Here is a 27,023-nt window from a genome sequence, read left to right on the forward strand (position 1 = left end):
TTTAGACTAAAGAAGTACTTATATACTTTTGAAAAATACAGGCTATACATTCCTAAATCAAATTAGTTAGAGGTGAAAACATAACGGGGATTTTTTCTATTGACGTTGGATGTCGCAGCGGTTAAGCACCGATATTTAGTGAAATCAAAGTAATGATACTATTTCTATTAGGGGTGGGGTCCTAATAAGATTTGGTACTTTCCCATTATCTGAGCCTCTCTTAAAAGTCAAGTCTGGTTAATACTAATGAAATAAAATAAAATACGATGAATAATAGTTATAAACAAATAATAGTTTATAAACAAATTTGGGCTGTATATTTGCACATTAGGGGGGAGGGGGGGGGGGGTAAAGCATTGCATATATTAAATACGTAACCTAACCTAACCTAGGTACCTTCCCCCCTAAAATCCAAAAAACCACAGTTTAATATCGTATACGCAATGAAAACCTTGCTATCATTGCCTGCTCTATAATAGTTATGACGTCAAAAACGGGTTTTATCATTGCCTAGTCTATAGTGATTAAGCCGAGAAGCCCGGATAATTGGATAGAACCTAAGATTTTTATATTTTAATATTTTTCGTGGCAATCTCTGTACAAAATGTAATGATTGTCAAAAGATGCCCCCTTGCACCCCAGGCACGTACGCAGGAAATTGTTTTTTTTTTGGGGGGGGGGACAATTTGTTTCGGGGGGGGGGCAAATCTTTAAAAACCAATATTCTGTGAGAAAAAACAGAAAATTATGGTAAAATGAAAAAAAAGGGAGATTTCGGGGAGCCCGGGCCCGGAGGCCCCCCCTGCGGACGTCCCGGCGTATCTCCCCCGCCCCACCCTACCAGACAAAATCTCCCCCCAAAACCTCTGTACTGTATACATCCCAATAACCAATACTATATGTTAACATTGGGTAAAGTTCATAACTTTCAGCTCTCCTACCGGGAACTTCGGGGGATTAAGTCATCCTAAAAGACATACTTATAATATTTTCGAACATGCTGAACAAAATGGCTATCTCAAAATTTTGATCAGGTGACTTTGGGAAAACAATGAGCGTGGAGGGGGCCTAGTTGCCCTCCATTTTTTTGGTAACTTAAAAAGGGCACTAGAACTTTTGACTTCCGTTCCAATGAGCCCTCCCACGATATTCTAGGACCACTGGGTCGATACGATCACCCCTGGAAAAAAAATAAACACGCACCCGTGATCTTTCTTTTGGCAAAAAATGCTAAATTCCACATTTTTGTAGATAGGAGCTTGAAACCTCTACAGTAGGGTTGACTGATACGCAGAATATGATGGTGTGATTTTCATTAAGGTTCTATAACTTTTAGGGGGTCTTTCCCCCTTTTTTCGAAAATCAGCCAAATTTCTCAGGCGCGTAAATTTTGATGGGTATGATTAAACATGATGAAACTTATATATTTGAAATGAGCATTAAAATCCAATTCTTTTATGATCTATTTGTATCAAAATACCGTTTTCTAGAGTTTCGGTTACCATTGAGCCGGGTCCCAATAACCAATACTATATGTTAACATTCGGTACAATTCATAACTTTCAGCCCTCCTCCTGGGGGCTTCGAGGGATTAAGTCATCCTGAAAGACATAGTTATTATATTTTCGACCATGCTGAACAAAATGGCTATCTCAAAATTTTGATTGGGTGACTTTGGGAAAAAAATGAGCGTGGGAGGGGGCCTAGTTGTCCTCCATTTTTTTGGTCACTTATAAAGAGAACTAGAACTTTTAATTTCCGTTCCAATGAGCCCTCCCACGATATTCTAGGACCACTATGTCGATACGATTACCCCTGGGAAAAAAAACAAATAAACACGCACCCGTGATCTTTCTTCTGGCAAAAAATGCAAAATTCCACATGTTTGTAGATAGGAGCTTGAAACCTCTACAGTAGGGTTCTCTGATACTCTGAATATGATGGTGTGATTTTCATTAAGGTTCTACAACTTTTAGGGGGTCTTTCCCCCGTTTTTCGAAAATCAGCCAAATTTTCTCAGGGGCGTAACTTTTGATAGGTAAAACTAAACTTGATGAAACTTATATATTTGAAATCAGAAATAAAATCTGATTCTTTTGATGTCTCTATTGGTATCCTTACTTACAGTTCGTTGCCACGAACTGTTTGATATATATATATATATATATATATATATATATATATATATATATATATATATATATATATATATATATATATATATATATATATATATATATATATATATATATATATATATATATATATATATATATATATACCCCTCTAAAACTAGTATTAAGCTAATCTGCAATTGAAAATGACAAGAGTAGACAACTTATGTATTTCATTGTAAGTAACTTTTTTTTAGAGAGTAATAAACTTCGATAAAATGATTCAACTGATAGTATGTTTAGACTAAAGAAGTACTTATATACTTTTGAAAAATACAGGCTATACATTCCTAAATCAAATTAGTTAGAGGTGAAAACATAACGGGGATTTTTTCTATTGACGTTGGATGTCGCAGCGGTTAAGCACCGATATTTAGTGAAATCAAAGTAATGATACAATTTCTATTAGGGGTGGGGTCCTAATAAGATTTGGTACTATCCCATTATCTGGGCCTCTCTAAAAAGTCAAGTTTGGTTAATGCTAATGAAATAAAATACAATAGGATGAATATATAATAGTTTATAAACAAATTTGGGCTGTATATTTGCACATTAGGGGGGGGGGGGTGGAGGGGGTGGAGGGTAAAGCATTGCATATATTAAATACGTAACCTAACCTAACTTAGGTACCTACCCCCCTAAAATCCAAAATAACACAGTTTAATATCGTATATGCAATGAAAACCTTGCTATCATTGCCTGCTCTATAATAGTTATGACGTCAAAAACGGGTTTTACCATTGCCTAGTCTATAGTGATTAAGCCGAGAAGCCCGGATAATGGGATAGTACCTAAGATTTTTATATTTTAATATTTTTCGTGACAATCTCTGTACAAAATATAATGATTGTCAAAAGATGCCCCCTTGTCAAAAGTCATACTCATAATCTCCACTAACTTATTTCTAACATCACAACCACCATATTTAAGAAAATTATTTGCCAAATAATTAGCACCTTGGGCCTTATCATTTTTTAATCCTTTAGAACTATCATTCATTCTTCCTCACAAAATCAATCTTCCTTTGCATACAAAGTGTCACAAACCTTTTCATTTTTTTTATATCTTTTCCTGTAATTCTATCGCAGTTTAGCACACTCTCAAGATATTCTAACCATCTTTCTTTAACTCTTTTCTTATAACTAATTGTGGTCCCGTTACTATTCTTAACTGGGACATGTCCATATTTACTATTCCCTTTCAAATTATCATAATGCCAGTCTGGAGCGCCCCCATGCTCATTTCAATGGGGGGGGGGGTGGCGATATTCGTAAATTTTACAGAATCGCTACCTGACTTATGCCGAATTGTCTGCAGAAATCAAGAATTTTGCTAAGTTTCGGCCAATTTTGCAAAATTTCTGCCGAAATTTTCGCATTCGGTGAAAATTTTACCAAATGCCAAACAAGTTGGGGGGGGGGGGCTATACCCGCCCCCCCCCCCTCAAGACGCCCCTGATTCCATTACAATATTTTACTATTATGCCGTCTGACTGCATCTTCCAGATCTTCGGCAATTTTATCCGTGGCTTCCTCATAACACCTCCTTAGTACATATTATAATGTTTTCTCCACTTTATTTAATTCTTGTTATCTTCGTACGATCTATCACCCAAAAAATTCTTGTACAGGCGCCTCCTTCTCTTTTTTAAACATAAAGCATTTTCACTAATATTCCCAGCTGAGTTCCTAGCCTTTTTCCTAAGACACTGTTAGCCACTTCACAAAGTGTTCACCTAAGATTATTTTCTCCTTTTTCTACATTGTAAAATTTAAAACTCTCAAGTTTAGTATTCAACTGTTCCTGGTAAGTTTCTTTCAGATTTTCCTCCTGGAGTCTACCAATGTCACATTTTTCTGGAAGATAGTTACCCTTCCCGAACTTCAGCCTTCATGTAACCCTAGGCACCTCTAAATGATGATCTTTACTTTTAAAATAAATAACAGCACTATATACAGCCCTAGTATCTTGTATTAACCATGCCAGTCTTTACTGCGTATTAACGTATGTGCCATTTTATGACCAAATTCTATATGTGTTATAACTTTTTCGTCGGAAGGAGCACATTAAATTCAATGGGCAAAATAATAATGGCAACTAATTGATTAACAAGGGCAATCAGTGGTGGATCCAGGGGGACGGGGGAGAACCCAGGCCCCACCCAAGATTTTTCTGGCGCCTTCATTCCTTGCTTTTTTTTCTGTTTTTCACTCTTGTTTTAAAATAAATTTGTCAATTTGGTCAATTATTGTCCGCCTTATCACATTGCCCCCTCAAAGATTTTGCTTATTCTTGCCCTTGTCACATTGCCCACCTCCTCCAAGATTTTCTCTAGATTCGTTCCCGAGGGCAAGTGGAGAAATACTATACGGATATTTACATTTTTAGTAGAGTTTCTTAAGAATTGCTAATTAAATTATTGTACCTCTTGCAATATTAGAAGCAATTATTAAGTTTAAGTTTGAAATTAATTTGGCAATTATTCCTTTGGTGATATTTTGGTGATTTTGTTTCAGCCCTTGTAGCAATCTGAAGAGCAGTAACAGTGGAAGCGAAGGCTCCTGGTGGTAGTGAATTATAAACACGGTGCAACAATGATGTGTTGCGTAAAATTGATTTATAGTTTCTGCTTGTAGTGGCACCATTTGCGGGAGATTGAAGCTAAAAATTGCTCCCCACAACCGCAAGCTCAATCGCTCATATACAATTTACCTAAACCCCCTCACTCCAAAAAAAATCCTAAAATTATGGTTAACCGTTATCTTGTGCAGTGACTGCCACGAAGAATCTTGGTTTTGACAGGCCCCACCCCTAATAAAAATCATGCAGTTTCTTTGTTTCCGCTAAATGTCGTTGCGTAACCGCTGTGACATCCAACGTGAACGAAAAAAAAAATCCCCGATATCTTTTCACCTCTAACTAATTTGGATAGGAATATAACACCTGTATTTTCAAAAGTATATAAGGACTTCTTAAGTCTACAAACACTATCAGTTGAATCCTTTTATCAAAGTTGATTATTAATCTCCAAAAAGTTGTTAACAATGAAATATGTAAGTTGTCTACTCTTGTCATTTCCAATTGCAGATTAGTTTGATATTAGTTTTACAATCAGGCCAAAATTTTGGAAACCATTTGTAGCATCAAGTATTCTAAAGTGACACTAACATCGTAACAATAAACTTTTTAAAAGCTAAAATTTACTTTGACTTTTAAAGTTTTACCGGTACTTGTTAATTAGACGAAACACACTCAAGAATTACGCTTAGGTTAGATCTCAGAAAACCGACTTCGTAGCAACAAAAACAAGTGACGGGTGATAGAATGCATTGGACTTTTATAAGTTGTTTTATATATTTGCACATTAGGGGGGTGGGGGTTAGATTAGGTTATGTTAGGTTAGGGGCACTATCCAAATACTTTATCCCCTCCCCCTTATATTCAAGTATATAGCCCAAATTATATTATTATATAAACTATGATATGATAATTGATAATGATAATTAAAATTATTACACAAGCGATGATAATCGAAATCATCTTGAAACATTGAAAAAATTATCATGTAAAATATATTGATTTCTTCAAAGCAATTATAGCTTTATAGTAATGAGCGTCGATCAGCTCCCTGATCAGTGAATGCCAGCTTGACAATACATTTTCTAATTCAATAAGTATTTAATGTCATTTGGTTTTCAGGTTTAATTCTTTTCTTTTATCCGAGTGTCTTTGAATTCTATTTTCTCTTTTTTATTGGTTCCACTTTTAAGTCTTACTTAAGTCTACACTTATTAGTCTTACATTTTTAAGTCTTACTCATGCCCTTTTAGTACAAACGAACTTTTCTTATTTTTTCTCCTTTTCTTATCTGTTTTTTAAATCCCCTAAACAGGGATTTTTTATCTATTCTTCTTTTATTTTTATCAGGAAAGATGGGACCGATGCAACTGCCAAAGAAAGTCATTGCAACGATCTATAAGTTTGTGATTTGTGATCTAGTAAAGTTAGTACAGTTCTTTTCCCTCTAGTAAACATTTTCTTAAATTTAATACTCAAAATGCTTATGTATTAAGAGGGGAGCTTCCTATCCTCCCAGCATGTATGCTGCGCAATTATTCACGGTAACTTTTTGGGAATAAACATAACGTTAGCTGATAATTATATCTAATGCAATACTGATATCCGGGACACTATCGTGATAATTGTTTCATAAAAATATAAATTGTTGATTCGAGTTTCAGTTCCTTAAAGGGCTGTTCCATGAACCTTTCTTTTATTCATTTTTGTGCTACTAAATGCTTAAATCCAATGCTGAAAATGATGAAAAACCATGTATACTAAAATTTGCTACAATTTCCTTTTCAACATCTATTCAAAGTCCAAACTTTGATAAAATAAACTCTGATACGTTTTTAAAGTGCATAGATGTATTTCAAAAATGTTTATTATGGGTTCCTATGTTTCCTACAAAGGAAACATATACATATTTTAACATATATCTATATTTATACAAGTATTTACTTTTATTGTAGATTCTGTTCGTTTCTCTGGTTATCATCGCAGCATTTGCAGAACCAAATTATCCAAAGGAAACAGCTCCTGAAATAGAAGAATTGAAAAGAGAATTAGCAGGTCAAGGAGGATGGTATGATTCTAAACAGGAATATGGTCTTTCCTTTGACGATCATAGTTACAGGCAGAGAAGAGAAGTATCTGAATTGGAAGCCCCTGCCGAAGAAGATCTGAAAGGAGCAGAAACTCATCATTATAGTTATTATCCTTACCGTTATTATGGTCATTACTACCCTTCATATGGTTATGCATATCCATCATATGGATATGCACCATACGGCTACGGTTATAGACGGTATTGGGGCTAGAGAGAAGGAGTATTTAAGCTACAATAGTTTTGTATGTAATTTATTTGTAAATTAAATGTTTTTTGACCTAATTAGTTTGATTTCTTCTCCTTATTATATTTTTGACTATTTGCATTAAAGCTGTCTTTCTTTTTGCACATAAAATTTATAAAACAAACTAGCGTCCTCCAAATCAGTGTGAAAAAAACAACAAACAAACTAAAAGTTAAAACGAACAAAAACAACAATATAACAATGATGAAAAAATAGCTTATCTCCTGCCCAATGTCGCCCTTCCTGACAAATCAAGGATGTTATGGGTAAGATATCTAGCTAGCTGCCAAAAAACAATCGTCTAAAAACGTCACTAGTGTGAACATGCATTTGGTCCCATCGCAAACCATAAACAATACTAGACCCCGAGCCAAATTCAAAATCAGAAAAGCTAAAGGGATCCGTCTTTCGCATAGACTATTAAATACAATTAGAAACTATACAATTTAGTTTTGGGTTCCTGGACAAGCCAAAACAGTCCGTTGTGGTACTAGGCAAAACTTTTACACAACTATTCTAAAGATAGGTACTATTGATCAAGCTAACTCGAAGCATGAAAATTTCCATAAGACCTGCAGAGGTAAAACCTTAGGCACTCTTTTTGGACGAATAAAAAACGGTCGAAAGGAAAGCAAAATTCAGAAAACTTGGGAAACTAAATTGTAGCCTCTGCAACACATTAAGGAAAGCCAAAAACAATGTTTTCTTCTCATTTCCACCTTCTTACCCACCCTTAAAAGCTATTTAAGGACAATAGGTAGATATATTTCTGACTAAAATTCTTGCAAAAATTTCATCTACATGAATTTTTATTTCTAGGTTTAATTGGTTTCAAAACTTAAAATGCGTCTTGTACGACGACAAATCATAAATTAAGATAAAGGCTCAGACAAAATTCCTCGAAAAATGGTGTGCACAAAATGGTATTTTTTTTTCCTTTGGAGGGCTCTCTATCTGAAAACTATTTGCCAGTATGATAAATTTAGAGCCTTTTTTATTTGTATATTGTGATTGGAAAAATGTTTTGTTTCAATAAAAAAAAAAAAAAAAAAACTGAAAAGAAATTATGTAATAAACAAGTGCACGATGACACAGGCATTGAACCAAGTAAGCGAACAAAAATATGTTTCAAATTGTTACGAGATTTATGTATGTGCATTAGTACAGGCATGGTGTAACTGGTTATTTGGATTGGAGCATGGGTCAATGGTGAGACCCTGTTAGCTCAGCCAGAGTCAACCCAGCTTTAAATGGATACATGAAGAAATCTAGGGGGATAACACAGGAAGTGTCGGATGATGAGCCCCCAACCATGCACTGCACTCCCGATCGAAGGCACTGAATCAGGAGACTGGTACCTGCGCAACGCAGACCATCGGTCAGCATGCGAAAATAGTTTAGTAACCCATTGTTATATGTGAATCATACCATTTCTGTACTTCTAGAAGATATTCTTTTCATTTATGGGATTCAAGTATTCAAAAAAGGATACTAAAAAAAGAAAAAAAAGATAAGATGATATTATCATAATGAGTAATACCTTTTGGAATTATTATTCTTGATGGTGCAACCAGCGATGTTATAAAAAGTGTTTACTCAAATTCACTCAAAAGCATTTTAATTTAATCCTTCATAGTAGTTTCTTCTTTTTTGAAAGTCCTATTTATTAAAAGACCATCCCTCTTGGTCATTTATTGCTTTAATATGATACTTTGTTTTCTATGAAAGGTTCTTTGTTGAATATGTTTCTTCTTTTAGATTAATTCAGAATACGACCTTTTTGTTTGAAGCTATCTTCCAATAATTGGTAGGCAATATCAAAGTAACGTACAGTTTCTGGGTCATTATTTATAAATTGAAAATTTTTAGTTGGATAAATTGGGTGTGAGTAGTGTCATCTAGCTTATCATAGTCCTTAATACCCTTAATTACTTTACTTTTGGCGGGAACCAGACGATGAACTGTCCTGCCCGGCACCAAAAGATCTTGGAATGACTTCCGACGACCACTTGGACCTGTCGGCTGCAGCTTCTCCGGCGATCTTCAGCCAGTCTTTGTCCCATCTCCGACCGTGTCTCTTGAATCCTCCCCACGGTTCCAGGTCCTCCTTGTATTTTTGCCACAGGTTCTTCTTTTGTCCTCCTGTTTTACGTTTCTAGGAGGGGGCTGGTTCGCAGACAAGTATGTCTCAACATATCGTGCCTTCAGGACGGCGCAATGTGTGGCCGAGGAGCTTCAGGCGACATTTTTTAATGATAAGCGATAGCTCTTCTGATTGGCCACAGCGACTCGTTACTTTACTATTGGAAATCCTGTCCTGTCCCTTAATGCGAAGGATATAACGAAGGCAGTGGTGGTCGAACACATACAAAGTTCTCGGTCTTCAGCCGTGATCGGCCATGTCTCGCAAGCATAAAGTAGTAATGCTCGAACAGTTGCAAAATAGATTCAGACTTTTGTTTTGGTTGAGATCTCCCGTCTGGTCCATAGTGCTTTTTTCAGGCTAGTAAAGACTCCCCGGGCTTTTGCTATGCGGGTAGAGATATCCCTTTCAGCTCTGCCATCTGGTGTTATGATAGAGCCAAGATACTTGAATTCTTCGACGTTTTCTATTGGCTCGCCGTCAAGGGTAACCTGGCAAGGAGCGGGTTGGTTGAGAGCCAGTACTTTAGTCTTTGCGACATTGATGGTCAGTCTGATCCACTTTGTGACCTCAGCGGTATCGTCGATCATGCCTTGCAAGCTGTCGGTGGTGGTTTCAAGCTCAGCAACGTCGTCTGCGAAGTCCAGATATGTCAGGGACCGGAAGAAACCAGCTATTCGGCTAAGAACTATTCCGCTATGGTTTCTCATTGCATTATTCATGATCCAGTCTATCGCTTAGTCGAATAATATAGGCGAAAGAGGGCATCCCTGCTTTATCCCCAACTCAACTGGAAACTTAGGGGTGTAATTGTCGGAAACATGGATGCGAGTTTCAGTGTCCTTATATACACTTCGGAGCATCTCAAATATGTCTTGCGGCGTACCGTCTTCAGCCATAATTCTCTATAGCTCCTCTCTGGTGAGGGAATCGAAGGCAGCTACAAAGTCAATAAAGGCAATGGTAAGGCGTAGACGAAACCTGCTGTGCAGCTGAAGGATGAGACGAATCATCAATATCTGTTCTGGACAGCCTCTGCCTGGTCTGAAGCCTGCTTGCTCAGGACGGGTTAACTTGTCACGTGCGTCTTTGAATTGATTCAGAAGAATGACGCAGAAGATCTTAATGGTATGGTCGATCAAGGAGATACCTCTATAGTTTCCGCAAATGGCCTTATCTCCTTTTTTGTATAGCGGAATTGGGACTGATACTTTCCAGTCTTTTGGGAAGGTCTTCGTCGTCCATACCTGGACAAACAGGTCGTATAGGAGGCATAGTAGAGTTGGTGAGGACTTGAACATTTCAGAAGGGATCCCATCCTCTCCAGGAGTTTTATTTTTTGCATGCACTTCAGCGCTTTTTCTACGTCCGCAATACTTAGCGGATCGAGGTTTATTGCGTAGGGCTCTCTATCAGCACTCAAGAAGGCAGGTAAATTACACCGGGGTTTGACAGGATTCAGTAGCTCAGAAAAATGCTGTCACCAGCGTTCCATGCGTTCTTCTTCTGTTCGGATGAGTTCTCCAGACTTATCTTTCGCTACAGGAGCTTTTTTCTGTCGCTTCTTTCAGGAGTTTGAACATTTTCCTGCTATTGTGGTTCTTGGACGCTTGTTTCAATTTATTCGCCAGATCTGACAAGCACTTTTCTCTGTCCCGTTTCAGTGACTGTTTAATTGCTTTGCGGGCTACTTTTAAGGGGTCTTTTGCACCTCCCACGAGGGGTCGCTTCTTCTCGACTAGTTCTATGGTATGGTCAGAGATCCAGGCTCCTTGTTTTCGTTTGGTGTGAAAGACGGTGCTCTTCGTCGGCGTTTGAAAGACGGTTCAAGGCTTCGAACCGGTTTCTTAGCTTTTACTCCAAGTCGGCTTTAATTTCCGGGCATCTTAGTTTCGACCCATCGAAGCGCTTCCCTACCTCCTGTCGCTTCTATCTACTAAGGCGGTGACGGACTTTGCAAGTGAGGAGATAGTGATCAGATCCATTTAAAGTTCCTGTGTCTGCTCCTCTGTATACCTGGGCATCTGTGCAGGAGCTCCTCCTTCTTTTACTGACTAAGATGTGGTCAATCTGAGCTGTTGTTACGCCGTCATTCGAACGCCATGTTACGAGGTGGAGTCTCTTGTGCTCAAAGAGAGCGTTTGTGACGCATAGGTTGTTGTATCTGGCTAGCTGTAAGAGCCTTTCTCCATTGATGCATCTGTTACCAACGATGTGGCAGCCAATAACTACTGCTGTGTCAGGGTCTACTCTGCCAAGCCGGGCGTTCCAGTCTCTAGCGACAAAGAGTATATCACGCCTTGGTGTCTTGTCGATGATCCTTTGTAGGTCATAATAAAAGGCATCTTTGACCGCGTCACTGCTATCCCTTATCGGAGCGTACATAGCGATTGTGTTTATGTGGCCTCTCAATCTAATCATGGCAATCCTTGGTGACACTGGCTCCCAAGAGGTGACGCATGATGCAGTAAGAGCGTCTATCAGGAACGCAACTCCTTGTTGGCAGGAACCATCCTTGGGATCCGAGTTGTAGAACTGGAATGAGTCAGATTAGGATATCTTAAACTTTTTGGGCAGAGCATCATTCAATCTCATTTCTGACAGACAACAAACGTCGATTTTGTACTTCTGTAGCTCCCATGCAAGGAGCAGTTGCGTGGATTCCGGCTTGCAGCTGCGAACATTCCACGCGCCAATATGTAAATGTTTTCTTGATCGGGCGGCTGGCCTACTTGTCGGGCCAGGCACCATCCTGACCTGGTCCGCTTTGGATACTGCGGACGCCGTAGCAGTAATTTCTCTTGGCATCTTCAGTATCCATTGGTGTTTTACGGGACTTGGCTTGAACAAAGGTTCCCCAGACCTTTGCACTTGCAGAGGCCGTTGTCCAATTCTGGATCTTCCGCCCTTTCGCAGTTGTCCTCCTGGAGAGGATCCTCCCACGATGGTATCCTGCAGTACCACACAATTTAACCCATTGCTGGAAGAAACTTCGTAACTAGCGGGACGTGTCCACACGCCGGTGGGCCCTGCTCAGTGTGTGTCAGAGGGGCCTTCCTCCTCCTCCACCTGTATTTATGACCCCCGGGAGAGGGTACCCTAATTTCAATTTTGGACCCCCAGGGGCTAGGTCCCCCTTGGTCCGTGGCTCCCTTTATGGAGGTACCCTACATATCTGTAGGACGTTCCCCTATCCGCCACCTAGGGACGCGCTGAGTGGCCTGGGGAGTAACCCTACTGAGAAGGTAACTCAGTAGGTAACTCAGGATCATCACTGCAGCTTCCAATATTCTAAAATTGGTTCGCAGATTTATCTTCCTATTCTTCCAAACTTTTTTCAACTGAGAAAAATCACCCTAAGTCTTGGCTACTCTACTTTTAACATTTTCACTGCTCCCATCGTCTTTACTAATGATTAAATAAAAAAACAAGTTTTTTCAACTGAAAGTAAACAGCAACAATAAAGCTCAAAATGAACAGAAATTATTTCCTATATGAAGGGTTTGTCCCCCTCCTCAATACTCTGCTCTTCACGCCGAAGTTTTTAGCACTTCTAAAAAGCATCCTGTACTAATTAAGTGGCCCTTGTGTTTCAGGAGTCTTTCCTTGAAAATTGGGCCATATAGTCAAACTTTAGTGCAAAGAGCAAGGTATTGAGGATGGGAAAATTCCTTCGTAAATGGAATAATTTCTGTCCGTTTTGAGTTTTAATGTTGCTCCTTACTTTAAGTTGAAAATAATGTTATTTTGTTTAATTTTTGATCGATTTTCAAATAATGCCGGTAAGTCTGCCTCATCCTCCATGAACAAATTCCTTCCCATTACGGTAAAGACCTCCGCAGAAAGCCCCTCCCACGTAAAAAAATATCCCCCCCCCCTCGTAAAATTCTGTCAGGATAATTCCATCCTTGCTGAAATTTCCCACCCCCCTCCGTAAAATTCCTTGCCGAAGATTCAGCCTGAAAAATTCTCCTTAGCATACCATCATTTGAAAAAGGCTTTATGTTCTAATTATTTTTCCAATCACTCTGGAAATATCCCCCTTCCATGGAAATTATTTTCTGGAAATCCAATTACGCTGAAAATTTCTCTCGGAACGTCTCCACAAGCAAATTTGAGTAGGCAAAGAGAAACTAAGAAATAAAAATTCGTATAAGAATTCTGTCAATGTAAAATTTTCCCTGGAAAGTTCACCCCTGGAAATTTCCCTCCGCAATGAGAATATCTTCATCGAAACCCACCACAAGCACAAAATCTCCCCCAGAAAAAGTTTGTTTTTGTATTTCTCAGTAAGAAGTACTATACATAAGCAATGGGCAGATTTTATGACTTAAAGATCTATTCCCGGGGTCTGTGGGGCATGTTATCCCCCAAGGCAGAGTTTTGAGACTTTTCAACTATGCTGAACAAAACAGCTATCTCAAAATTTCGATTGAACGATTTTGGAGAAAAGGGGCGTGGGATGGGGGCTTGTGCCCTCCAATTTTTTTGGTCACTTAAAAGGGGCACTACAAATTTTAATTTCTATTCAAATAAGCCCTGTCCCAAGGTTCTAGGATCATTGGTTCGGAACGATGATTCCTGGAAAAAAACAGCAAAAGAACAAACAAAACAACAAACAAATACGCATCCATGATCTTTCTTTTGACAAAAAATACTAAATTCCACGTTTCTGCAAAAAGGAGCTTGAAACTTCTACAGTATGGTTCCCTTATACGCTGAATCTGATGGTGTAATTTTTATTACGATTTTTGAACTGTTAAGCGGTATTTTCTCCCGTTTTCAAATATCAGGCAAATTTTCTCAGGCTCGTAGCCACTTATTGGTATCACTAGGCTTCATGATTCTTATATATTTGGAATCAGCATAATAAGCAGATTCTTTTGATACATTTATTGATACCAAAATTCATTTTATTAGAGTTTCGGTTACTATTCAGTCGTGTCGCTCTTTAATTACAGTTCGTTACCACGAACTGTTTGATACTACTAAGGTAAGAGAAGCTGTCTACTTCATCAATCTTTTTGATACCCAACGTCACCCTCTCATCTTTACTTATTCCTAGCCTTAGCAATATAGTCTTCTTAAAATTGATTTTTAAACCTATTTTAAAACCCTGAACTTGCAAAACCTTTAAAATTTCATTCATTTTGCTCACACTTTCAGTAGGGAGGACAGTGCCAGCACGAAACGAACATAATTTATGCATGGTTTGATGTTTTCTAATGGTTATGGGTTTTGTTTTAGGGTTCTGTTCTGTTTGATGGTTATTGGTGATGTTTCATGGTTCTGTTTGTTGATGGTTGGTTTGATGTTGTTTGATGGTTGTGAGTGTTGTTTGATGGTTATGAGTGTTGGTCAACATGTTTGTTTTTTCTTGGATGTAGACAGAAGTTCAACAACAATTGCTGGATACAGACAGAAGTGACTAGATTTCTGGGAAATTGAATTGCATAATCTGACGGGGAATTCTAATGTAACATGAGGGGAAATAAGAAACAATATGGCTTCTCTGGTCTTTAGGTCCGAGAGATAAATATTAATAACCTATCGAAGCCATAATAGTTCAACTAGGAACACCTTAGATATATTTTCAGAAATTCAAACGAGATCAAGACAGATTTAATATATTTTAAGCGGGAAATGCTTTCCTGGGAATTTAAAATTTGACATCGCAAAAGGATGCCAAAACAAAAGGAACATTCTGAAATTACTTTTAGGGGATTATTTGGGTTAAAACAAATTAATCAACATTTTAGGGATTTTTGGATGAAACAGTTTGAGACATTTTAGAGGATGATTTGGGGTGAAACTCTATGGTCGTTATAATACACAAGTTCCATTTGAACAGTGTTATAAGGTCCCCTACTCAAACCCCCAAGGACCCCCCAACTTCCCCCGCCCTTTTTTACACTTTTTTTGCGCGCTTGATGCACAGAAGGCCCCCCAAAGGACCCCCAACTTTTTTGCCCCCTCCCCATTTTTTACACTTTTTTTCACGCTTGAGACACAGAAGGGCCCTCCAAGGAGCCCCCCTTAATTTCTCCCCCCCCCCCCATTTTTTACTCCTTTTTTGCGCGCTTGAGACTCAGAGGGGTCTTCAAGGACTCGCCCCCGGCCCCCAGCTTTTTGCCCCCCCCCCATTTTTTTGCATTTTTTTGCACGCTTGAGACACAGAAGGGCCCCCCAAGGGCCCCCTCCCCCAACTTTTCGGCCCCCCTTTTTTAATACTTTTTTTGCGCGCTTTAGACACAGGAGGGCCCCCAAAGGGCCCCCAAGGCCTCCCCAGCTTTTTGCCCTCCCCCCATTTTTTTAAATACTTTTTTGCACGCTTGAGACACAGAAAGGCTCACCCCTCCCCCAACCTTTTTGGCCCCCCCCATTTTTTAAATACTTTTTTTGCGCGCTTGAGACACAGGAGGGCCTCCCTTCCTCCAACTTTATGGGCCCCCTCCATTTTTTGAACTTTTTTTTTTTTTTGACATGGTATTTTTTCAAATTATTTTTATTATTATTTTTTTAACATGACATATTTTTAAACTTTTTTTCTACATGTCTTCGAATGACATGAAACATTCTTAAAACATAAAAAATTCTCATTTAATATTTGCACAATTTGTTAGAAGTAATAGTTTTTTTCTTAGCAGTAACAAATTTCTTCTAATAGCACCAAGTTTTCCATCAAAGATAACAAATTTTTTCATTATGATAACAAGTTTTCTGTCAAAAGTAGCAAGATTTCCTTAACACTAACAAATTTTCTCTTCGAAGTATCAAGGTTTTCCCTTTTTACTAACAAACTTTTACTTAAGACACTCAAATTTCTCTTCGAAGTGTCAACATTTTCCCTTAATACTAACAAACTTCTCCTTAAAACTATATAATTTTTCTTCGAAGTATAATTTTCTTCCGTTCATGATAAAAAGTTTTCTGTCAAAAGTAGCAAGTTTTCTTTAACATTAAAAAAATTTCTCATCGAAATAGCAATTTTTTCCTTATCACTAACAGAGTTTTAGTTATAACTATCAAATTTCTTTTAGAAGTAACAATTTTTCGTCAGTGATAACAAATTTTCCGTTAGAACTAACAAGTTTTCTGTCACAGATACTAAATTTTTCTTAGAAGTAACAATTTTTTCGGTTAGGCAAGCAAGTTTTCTGTCAGAAGTAGCAAGTCTTCCTTTGACACTAACAAATTTTCTCTTCGAAACAACAACTGTTTCCTCAATACTAACAAAATTTTACTTAATACTATCGAATTTCTCTTAGAAGTAACAATTCTTTGGCTTATGATAACAAGTTTTCTGTCAGAAGTAGCAAGTTAACAACTTTTTCGTCTATGATAATAAGTTTTGAGCCGAAGATACCAATATTTTTCTTGAAGTAACACTAACAAAGTTTCTCATCGTAATAACAATTTTCGACAGTGATAACAAGTTTACAGTTAGAAGTAGCAAGTTTTCTGTCAAAGAGACCAAATTTTTTTTATAAGTAACAATTTTTCATTTATGATAAGAAGTTTTCTGTTAGAAGTAGCAAGTTTTCCTTAACACTAAGAAATATTCTCCTCGAAGTAGAAACTTTTACCTTAATACTAACAAACTTTTACTTAACGCTATCAAATTTCTCTTAGAAGTAACGATTTTTCACCAGTGATAACAAGTTTTTTGTAAGAAGTAGCAAGTTTTCTGTAAGAATTAGTAAGTTTTATGTCAAAGATACCTAATTTTTCTTAGAAGTAACAACTTTTTCGTCTATGATAATAAGTTTTCTGTCAAAGATACCATATTTTTCTTAGAAGTAACACTAACAAATTTTATCACCGAAGTAACAAATTTTTCGACAGTGATAACAAGTTTTCTGTTAGAAGTAGCAAGTTTTCTGTCAAAGAGACCAAATTTTTCTTAGAAATAACAATTTCTTCGTTTATGATAACAAGTTTTCTGTTAGAAGTAGTAATTTTTCCTTAACAATAAAAATGTTCTCGTCGAAGTAGCAACTTTTACCTTAATACTAACAAACTTGTACTCAACGCTATCAAATTTCTCTTAGAAATAACTATTTTGCGTCAGTGATAACAAGTTTTCTGTAAGAAGAAGTAAGTTTTCTCCCGAAGATACCAAATTTTTCTTAGAAGTAACAATTTTTTTTTCATGATAACAAGTTTTCTGTCAGAAGTAGCAAGTTTTCCTTAACACTTAAAAAATGTTCTTCTCGAAGTAGCAACTTTTACCTTAATACTAACAAACTTTTACTTAATACTATCAAATTTCTCTTAGAAGTAACAAATTTTCATCAGTGATAATAAGTTTTCTGTAAAAAGTAACAAGTTTTCTGCCAGAGACCAATTTTTTCTTAGAAGTAACAATTTTTACGTTTATGATAACAAGTTTTCTGTCAGAAGTATCAAGTTTTCGTTCACTAAAACAAATTTTCTCTTCGAAGTAACAACTTTTTCCTCAACACTAACAAAATTCTACTTAAAACTATAAAATATCTCTTAGAAGTAACAATTTTTCGTCAGTGATAACAAGTTTTCTGTAAGAGGTACCAAGTTTCATGTCAAGGATACCAAATTTTTCTTAGAAATAACCATTTCTTCGTTTATGATAACAAGTTTTCTGTTAGAAGTAGCAATTTTTCCTTAACACTACTAAATTTACTCCTCGAAGTAACAACTTTTACATTAATACTAACAAACATTTACTTAACACTATCAAATTTCTCTTGGAAGTAACAATATTTCGTCAGTGATAACAAGTTTTCTGTACAATGTAGTAAGTTTTCTCTCAAATATACCAGATTTTTCTTAGAAGTAACAATTTTTTCGTTTATGATAACAAGTTTTCTGTTGTAAGTAGCAAGTTTCACTTAACACTAACAAATTTTCTCTTCGAAGTAACAACTTTTTCCTCAATACTAACAAACTTCTACTTAAAACTATCAAATTTTTCTTAGAAGTATAATTTTTTTCCGTTCATGATACAAAAGTTTTCTGTCAAAATAAGCAAGTTTTCCTTAACACTAACAAATTTCGAAAATTTTCGAGAAAATCTGTTAGTGTTAAGGAAAACTTGCTACTTCCGACAGAAAACTTGTTACCATAAACGAAAAAATTGTTACTTCTAAGAAAAATCTGGTATCTTTGGCAGAAAACTTGCTACTTCTTACAGAAAACTCGTTATCACTGACGAAAAATTGTTACTTCTAAGAGATATTTGACAGTTTTAAGTAGAAGTTTGTTAGTATTGAGGAAAAAGTTGTTACTTCGAAGAGAAAATTTGTTTGTCAAAGATACCAAATTTTTCTTAGAGGTTACAACTTTTTCGTTCATGATAACAAGTTTTCTGTCAGAAGTGTCAAGTTGTCCTTCATTAAAACAAATTTTTTCTTCGAAGTAACAACTTTTTCCTCCATACTAATAAACTCCTACTTAAAACAATCAAATATCTCTTAGAAGTAACAATTTTTTCGTCAGTGATAACAAATTTTCTGTAAGAAGTAGCAAGCTTCGTGTCAAGGATAACAAATTTTTCTTAGAAATAACAATATCTTCGTTTAAGATAACAAGTTTTCTGTTAGAAGTAGCAATTTTTCCTTAACACTACTAAATTTACTCCTCGAAGTAACAACTTTTACATTAATACTAACAAACATTTACTTAACACTATCAAATTTCTCTTAGAAGTAACACTAAAAAGTTTTCTCCTCGAAGTAACAAATTTTACCTTAATACTAACAAACTTTTACTTAATACTATCAAATTTCTCTTAGAAGTAACAATTTTTCGTCAGTGATAACGAGTTTTCTGTAAGATGTAGTAAGTTTTCTGCCAAAGATACCAGATTTTTCTTAGAAGTAACAATTTTTTCGTTTATGGTAAGAAGTTTTCTGTCAGAAGTAGCAAGTTTTCCTTAACACTAACAGATTTTCTTGAAAATTTTCGAAAATTTGTTAGTGTTAAAGAAAACATGCTTATTTTGGCCGAAAACTTTTTATCATGAACGGAAAAAAATTATACTTCTAAGAAAAATTTGATAGTTTTAAGTTGAAGTTTGCTAGTATTGAGGAAAAATTTGCTACTTCGAAGAGAAAATTTTTTAGTATTAAGGAAAACTTGCCACTTCTTACAGAATAATTGTTATCATAAAGGGAAAAATTGTTACTGATATGAAAAATCTTGTTTGTTAGGCAGAAAACTTGCTACTTCTTTCAGAAAAATCGTTATAAATGACGAACTATTTTTTCTTTTATGGGAAATTTGATATCATTAAGTATAAGTTTGCTTGTATTAAGGAAAAATTGGTTACTTCGATGAGAAAATTTTTTAGTGTTAAGGAAAAATTGCTACTTCTAACAGAAAACTTGTTAGCATAAACAAAGAAATTGTTATTTCTAAGAAAAATTTGGTATCTTTGACAGGGAACTTTCTACCTCTTACAGAAAACTTATTATCACTGACGAAAATATTGTTACTTCTAAGAGATATTTGATAGTTTTAAGTAGAAATTTGTTAGTATTTAGGAAAAAGTTGTTACTTCGAAGAGAAAATTTGTTTTAGTGAAGGAAAACTTGATACTTCTGACAGAAAACTTGTTATCATAAACGAAAAAGTTGTTACTTCTAAGAAAAAAGTTGTTACTTAAGTAAAAGTTTGTTAATATTAAGGTAAAAGTTGCTACTTCGAGAAGAACATTTTTTAAGTGTTAAGGAAAACTTGCTACTTCTGACAGAAAAATTGTTATCATGAAAGAAAAAATTGTTACTTCTAATCAAAATTTGGTATCTTCGGCAGAAAACTTACTACTTCTTACAGAAAACTTATTATCACTGACGAAAAATAGTTACTTCTAAGAGAAATTTGATAGCGTTAAGTAAAAGTTTGTTAATATTAAGGTAAAAGTTGCTACTTCGACGAGAACATTTTTATTGTTAAGGAAAAATTACTACTTCTAACAGAAAACTTGTTATCATAAACGAAGAAATTGTTATTTCTAAGAAAAATTTGGTCTCTTTGACAGAAAACTTGCTACTTCTAACAGAAAACTTGTTATCACTGTCGAAATTTTTTTTACTTCGATGATAAAATTTGTTAGTGTAACTTCTAAGAAAAATATGGTATCTTTAACAGAAAACTTATTATCATAGACGAAAAAGTTGTTACTTCTAACAAAATTTGTATCTTTGACATAAAACTTGCTAATTCTTACATAAAACTTGCTACTTCTTAAAGAAAACTTGTTATTTCTGACGAAAAATCGTTATTTCTAAGAGAAATTTGATAGCGTTAAGTAAAAGTTTGTTAGTATTAAGGTAAAAGTTTCTTCTTCGAGGAGAACATTTCTTAGCGATAAGGAAAAATTGCTACTTTTAACAGAAAACTTCTCATCATAAATGAAAAATTTTTACTTCTAAGAAAAATTTGGTCTCTTTGACAGAAAACTTGCTACTTCTAACAGAAAACTTGTTATCACTGTCGAAAAATTATTACTTCGATGAGAAAGTTTGTTAGTGTTACTTCAAGAAAAATATTGGTATCTTTGACTGAAAACTTATTATCATAGACGAAAAAGTTGTTAACTTACTACTTCTGACAGAAAACTTGTTATCAAAAATTATTACTTCTAAGATAAATTTGATAGTATTAAGTAAAAGTTTGTTAGTATTGAGGAAATAGTTGTTACTTTGAAGAGAAAATTTGTTAGTGTCAAAGGAAGACTTGCTACTTCTGACAGAAAACTTGCTTGCCTAACCGAAAAAATTGTTACTTCTAAGAAAAATTTAGTATCTTTGACAGAAAACTTGCTAGTTCTAACAGAAAATTTGTTATCACTGACGAAAAATTGTTACTTCTAAGAGAAATTTTATAGTTGTAACTAAAACTCTGTTATTGTTAAGGAAAAAATTGTTACTTTGATGAGAAAATTTGTTAGTGTTAAAGAAAACTTGCTACTTTTGACAGAAAACTTTTTATCATGAACGGAAGAAAATTATACTTCGAAGAAAAATTTGATAGTTTTAAGGAGAAGTTTGTTAGTATTAAGGGAAAATGTTGATACTTCGAAGAGAAATTTGAGTGTGTTAAATAAAAGTTTGTTAGTATAAAGGGAAAACGTTGATACTTCGAAGAGAAAATTTGTTATTGTTAAAGAAATCTTGCTACTTCTGACAGAAAACTAGTTATCATAATGAAAAAATTTGTTATCTTTGATGGAAAACTTGGTGCTATTAGAAGAAATTTGTTACTGCTAAGAAAAAAACTATTACTTCTAACAAATTGTGCAAATATTAAATGAGAATTTTTTATGTTTTAAGAATGTTTCATGTCATTCGAAGACATGTAGAAAAAAAGTTGAAAAATATGTCATGTTAAAAAAATAATAATAAAAATAAGTTGAAAAAATACCATGTCAAAAAAATAAAAAAAGTTCGAAAAATGGAGGGGGCCCATAAAGTTGGAGGGAGGGAGGCCCTCCTGTGTCTCAAGCGCGCAAAAAAAGTATTTAAAAAATGGGGGGGGGGGGCGAAAAGGTTGGGGGAGGGGTGAGCCTTTCTGTGTCTCAAGCGTGCAAAAAAGTATTTAAAAAAAATGGGGGGGGGAGGACAAAAAGCTGGGGAAGGCCTTGGGGGGCCCTTAGGGGGCCCTCAAGCGTGCAAAAAAATGCTAAAAAATGGGGGGGGGCAAAAAGTTGGGGGGGGGGGGGTCCTTGGAGGCCCTTCTGAGTCTCAAGCGCGCAAAAACAGGCGTAAAAAATGGGGAGGGGGAAAAATTGGGGGGGGCGCCTTGAAGGGCCCTTCTGTGTCTCAAGCGTGAAAAAAAAGTCTAAAAAAAGGGGAGGGGCAAAAAAGTTGGGGGGCCTTTTGGGGGGCCATCTGTGTCTCAAGCGCGCAAAAAAAGTGTAAAAAAGGGCGGGGGAAGTTGGGGGGTCCTTGGGGGTTTGAGTAGGGGACCTTACAACACTGTTCAAATGGAACTTGTGTTTTATAACGACCACAGAGTTTCACCCGAAATCATCCTCTAAAACGTCTCAAACTGTTTCATCCAAAAATCCCTAAAATATTGATTAATTGGTTTTAGCCCAAATAATCCCCTAAAAGTAATTTCAGAATGTTCCTTTTGTTTTGGCATCCTTTTGCGATGTCAAATTTTAAATTCCCAGGAAAGCATTTCCCGCTTAAAATATATTAAATCTGTCTTGATCTCGTTTGAATTTCTGAAAAAATATCTAAGGTGTTCCTAGTTGAACTATTATGGCTTGGATAGGTTATCAATATTTATCTCTCGGACCTAAAGACCAGAGAAGCCATATAGTTTCTTATTTCCCCTCATGTTACATTAGAATTCCCCGTCAGATTATGCAAATCAATTTCCCAGAAATCTAGTCACTTCTGTCTGTATCCAGAAATTGTTGTTGAACTTCTGTTTACATCCAAGAAAAAACAAACATGTTGACCAACACTCATAACCATCAAACAACACTCAAATCATCAACCATCAGAACCATGAAACAACACCCATAACCATCAAACAGAACAGAACCATGAAACAACACCCATAACCATCCAACAACATCAAACCATGCATAAATTATGTACGTTTCACGCTGGCACTGTCCTCCCTACTGAAAGTGTGAGAAAAATGAATGAAATTTTAAAGGTTTTGCAAGTTCAGGGTTTTAAAATAGGTTTAAAAATCAATGTTAAGAAGACTATATTGCTAAGGCTAGGAATAAGTAAAGATGAGAGGGTGACGTTGGGTATCAAAAAGATTGATGAAGTAGACAGCTTCTCTTACCTTAGTAATATCAAACAGTTCGTGGTAACGAACTGTAAGTAAAGAGCGACACGACTGAATAGTAACCGAAACTCTAATAAAATGAATTTTGTTATCAATAAATGTATCAAAAGAATCGGCTTATTACGCTGATTCCAAATATATAAGAATCATGAAGCCTAGTGATACTAATAAGTGGCTACGAGCCTGAGAAAATTTGCCTGATATTTGAAAACGGGAGAAAATACCGCTTAACAGTTCAAAAATCGTAATAAAAATTACACCATCAGATTCAGCGTATAAGGGAACCATACTGTAGAAGTTTCAAGCTCCTTTTTGCAGAAATGTGGAATTTAGTATTTTTTGTCAAAAGAAAGATCATGGATGCGTATTTGTTTGTTGTTTTGTTTGTTCTTTTTTTTTCCAGGAATCATCGTTCCGAACCAATGATCCTAGAACCTTGGGACAGGGCTTATTTGAATAGAAATTAGAATTTGTAGTGCCCCTTTTAAGTGACCAAAAAAATTGGAGGGCACAAGCCCCCATCCCACGCCCCTTTTCTCCAAAATCGTTCAATCGAAATTTTGAGATAGCTGTTTTGTTCAGCATAGTTGAAAAGTCTCAAAACTCTGCCTTGGGGGATAAAATGCCCCCCAGACCCCGGGAATAGATCTTTAAGTTATAAAATCTGCCCATTGCTTATGTATAGACAATATGCACCCCTGTTTTACACCACTTTAAACATTGAAGGGCTCAGTTTCTTCACCCAGCACTCTTACTATCGATTTGCAATGCTCGTAGTAGGCCTTCAACAGCTCTATGAATTCTACTGGCATACCATCTTCCAACATGATTCGCAGAAGGTTTTTGCGAGTTACAGAGTCGAAAGCAGCCACAAAATCAAGGAACATGTTAATTATGGAGAGCTTGTAGTGTTCGCACTGTTGGAGAATAATGCGAAGAGTGAAGACCTGGTCAGTGCACCCTCTCCCTCTTCGAAATCCGCATTGATTTTCACGTGTCCGCTCATCCCATGCTACCTCGAACCTTTTAAGCAAAATCATCGCAAATACTTTGGTAGCCGTATCCATAAGTGATATCCCTTGATAGTTGCGGCTGTCGCATTTGTCCTCCTTTTTAAATACTGGGATTATTACTGACATCTTCCAATCAGACGGGAAGGTCTTCATCTCCCATATCAGACTGAAGAGGGTTTCTAGTTGTTCCGTTACAACGTATGGTGACGCCTTGTAGACCTCGGGAGGGAGACCATCTTCTCCAGGAGACTTATTGTTTTTTTTAGCCGTTTGATCGCGTTTAGTATCTCTGAAGCTGAAGGTGGTGCTATGTCGATTTCATATGGTGGTCTTTCAGCTGTTGGTGGCAGCATCGGCGTTGCATCTTGCCCATCTCTATTTGAATAAAGCAGGTCTTTAAAGTGATTCTTCCAATGATCAAGTTTACCTTTCACGTCAGGGATCACACGTCCTTGAGCGTCTTTTAAGGGAACAGCGATGGGTGACTTTATGCCAGTTTTTTCTTTAAGCGTTCTATACAGTCTTCTCGTATAATTATTTTTGGCTGCTTTTTCATCTCTAAAGCGACCTCATCCCATAATTATTGGCAGTCTTGAAGAAAGCTTTTTTTAACATGTTTACGTAGAGATTTTTTTACTGTGATTGATGCGTTTGATGCATGCCGCCTAGCTTCGATTAGCTTTACAGTTTTCTCTGAGACATAATTCTTTCTCGTCTTTGCAGGGGCATAGCCGATAACTTCAGCGACCACCTTTTCAGTGGTGTTCCAGAATTGTTTCTATCGGGTGATAGGGTCTTCATCACAGTTGGTCAGAATTGCGAACTGGTTCTGTAACTTCAGGCAAAAGTCGTCTTTCACTGTTTGGATTTTCAGTTTATCCACGTTTACTTTTCTTTTTGGGGGTTGTCTCTTCCTCGCGCTCAATTTCAGGAGTATTTTCGCACCTACAAGCGTCTGATCGCTTCCAGATTTTGACCCTTTGCACGCCCCTCTGTAAGCTCGGGAATCGATGACTGAGGAGCGCCAACGCTGACGAATCAATGTATGGTCGATTTGGGCAGTTGTGGAGCCATCGTTTGAGCGCCAAGTTATTCTTTGAGAGGGTTTGTGTTGGTGATGGTAAGATTTTGAGATCTGGCGAACTGGAGTAGTATATCCCTATTGCAGCACCGCTGGCCGTAAGTGAATGGGCCAACAATATCGCGTACATTTGGGTCTGTCGGGCCAACACGGGAGTTCCAATCACCTGTTAAAATTGGGAAGTCTCGTTTGGGGCATTTCTGCATTGTAATCTCCAGATCAGTGTAGAAGGAGTCCTTACCAGCATCCGTTGCTGCTCTTGTTGGTGCATAGACAGCAATTATAGATATGTTGGATAAGCTTCCCTTAAGTCGTAGTCTGGCTATTCTCGGGTTCACTTGATTCCATTCAAGAAGAGCTTTTTGCGCAGGGTGACCTATGATAAAGCCGACTCCATGGTCACCGGATCCATCATATGCACCAGAGTTGAGGAATAAGTACGAGTTGTCGGAGTCACGGACTGGTATGGTTTCTTCAGACACTCCGTTCAATCTTGTCTCTGATAGACAAAGAACGTCTGCTTGGTAACGGTTCATTTCCAGAGCCATCACTAACCTTGTCGATTCTCGCTTTGCCGATCTTACATTCCAGCTATAAACTCGGAATTCATCCTTCTGTAAATTTACTTCACAGGGAATAGCTCGTAAATTTGTCGATCTCGCCACTATTCTGGGGAGCGGGATCGCGTCGCTTACCGGGGGTGCCGTAGTAGGCATAGCTCGTACACTTGTCGATCTCGCCGCCATGCCAGGGAGCGGGATCGCGTCGCTTACCGGGGACGCCGTAGTAGGCACAACATTTCTGGGAGTATTCATTTCTTCATAGATGTTTCATGGGAATTTAATTAACCGACGGGTCCCCTCCCCCCTCGGCTCCTCCTCCTTTCACAACGCGGGCTTGGAACCAGCTATGGCGGAGTTCAACATCCCCCACAACTTACTCTTAAAGATCTGACTTAAAAATATAAATTGTTCTCGGGATATTGCTTTGTCACCTTATTGAAAGTTCACATGCTCATAGTTTCTTTTGATTTAGTTCAACGTCCCCCGAAATTTTTCTTATATTTGATTACTAAAGATATTGTTATATTCTCTTTGGGCTATTGACTACAAAATGGCTGTCTCACAATTTCGATCGAATGTGTTTGGGGAAAAGAGGATATCAGGGAGAGGGGGGGGGGCTATTTTTGCTCCATCACGCTTGACTCTTAAAATGAAACTAGAAGTATGCATTTCCAATCAAGTAAGCCTCCTCTAAAGTTCACAAGACCTCTTATAAAAACCTTACATCCCCCAGGGGTATAACCTAAAACCCTTATCCCCATACTTTGGGGGGTTGTGTCAATCCCAAAGGCTGTGTTATGAGATCTTTGAACTATTTTTGAACAAATGGCTATCTTAGAACTTCTATCGCATGCATTGGAGGAAAATATAACGTGGGGGGAGGGGGTGGGGTTGTTTTATAGCTGCCCTCTGATAAATTTGACTCTTAAAAATGGCTGTTCAATTTCTGATTTCCAATCCAATGAGCCCCCTCCGAAGTGTATACGCTGTTTCCATAAAAACCTTAAATGCCCTCAGGGCATACCTTACAACCCTTGCCCTGAGGACCATGAGGAGGTTCTCATCCTCAAAGACATAATTTCTGGACTTTTAAACTACGTCAAACAAAATAACTATCTCATGATTTTGCCTGGAGGTGTTTGGGGAAATGATGGGCGGAGGGGGGGAGGGTTGCCCTCTAATCACTTTTGACTATTAAAGAAGGTACTAGACCTTTCAGCTACCAACCGACTGAGCACTTTTCGAATTTTCTATGACAACAAATGGCCATCTTAAATTTTTATCAGATGCGTTTCTGGAAAATTCGACGCGTGTGTGTGGGGGGGGGGGGGGTATTTGC

At 37.0% G+C, this 27,023-nt stretch overlaps 2 protein-coding genes across 2 annotated transcripts; one reads left to right on the top strand and one right to left on the bottom strand.

The window, feature by feature from the left end:
- Positions 1 to 5,134: 5,134 nt before the first annotated feature.
- Positions 5,135 to 7,123, top strand: LOC148952068 (uncharacterized). Its single transcript, XM_089088821.1, has 2 exons — positions 5,135 to 5,227; positions 6,707 to 7,123. The coding sequence occupies exons 1-2, from the start codon at positions 5,219 to 5,221 to the stop codon at positions 7,052 to 7,054; spliced, it is 357 nt and encodes a 118-aa protein (XP_088944947.1). The 5' UTR covers positions 5,135 to 5,218; the 3' UTR covers positions 7,055 to 7,123.
- An 18,006-nt stretch (positions 7,124 to 25,129) lies between these two features.
- Positions 25,130 to 25,936, bottom strand: LOC148952069 (protein CFDP2-like). The gene has a single exon (XM_089089127.1). The coding sequence runs from the start codon at positions 25,934 to 25,936 to the stop codon at positions 25,130 to 25,132; it is 807 nt and encodes a 268-aa protein (XP_088945253.1).
- Positions 25,937 to 27,023: the final 1,087 nt, after the last annotated feature.

Source organism: Artemia sp. Qi Xiang Cuo, chromosome 5, assembly GCF_049724085.1.
Source record: "Artemia sp. Qi Xiang Cuo chromosome 5, ASM4972408v1, whole genome shotgun sequence".
NCBI lineage: Eukaryota > Metazoa > Arthropoda > Branchiopoda > Anostraca > Artemiidae > Artemia > Artemia sp. Qi Xiang Cuo.

What these genes read in the sequence shown, in the direction of transcription:
- LOC148952069 (XM_089089127.1), bottom strand. Translation starts at nt 25,936, where the DNA reads ATGAATACTCCCAGAAATGTTGTGCCTACTACGGCGTCCCCGGTAAGC.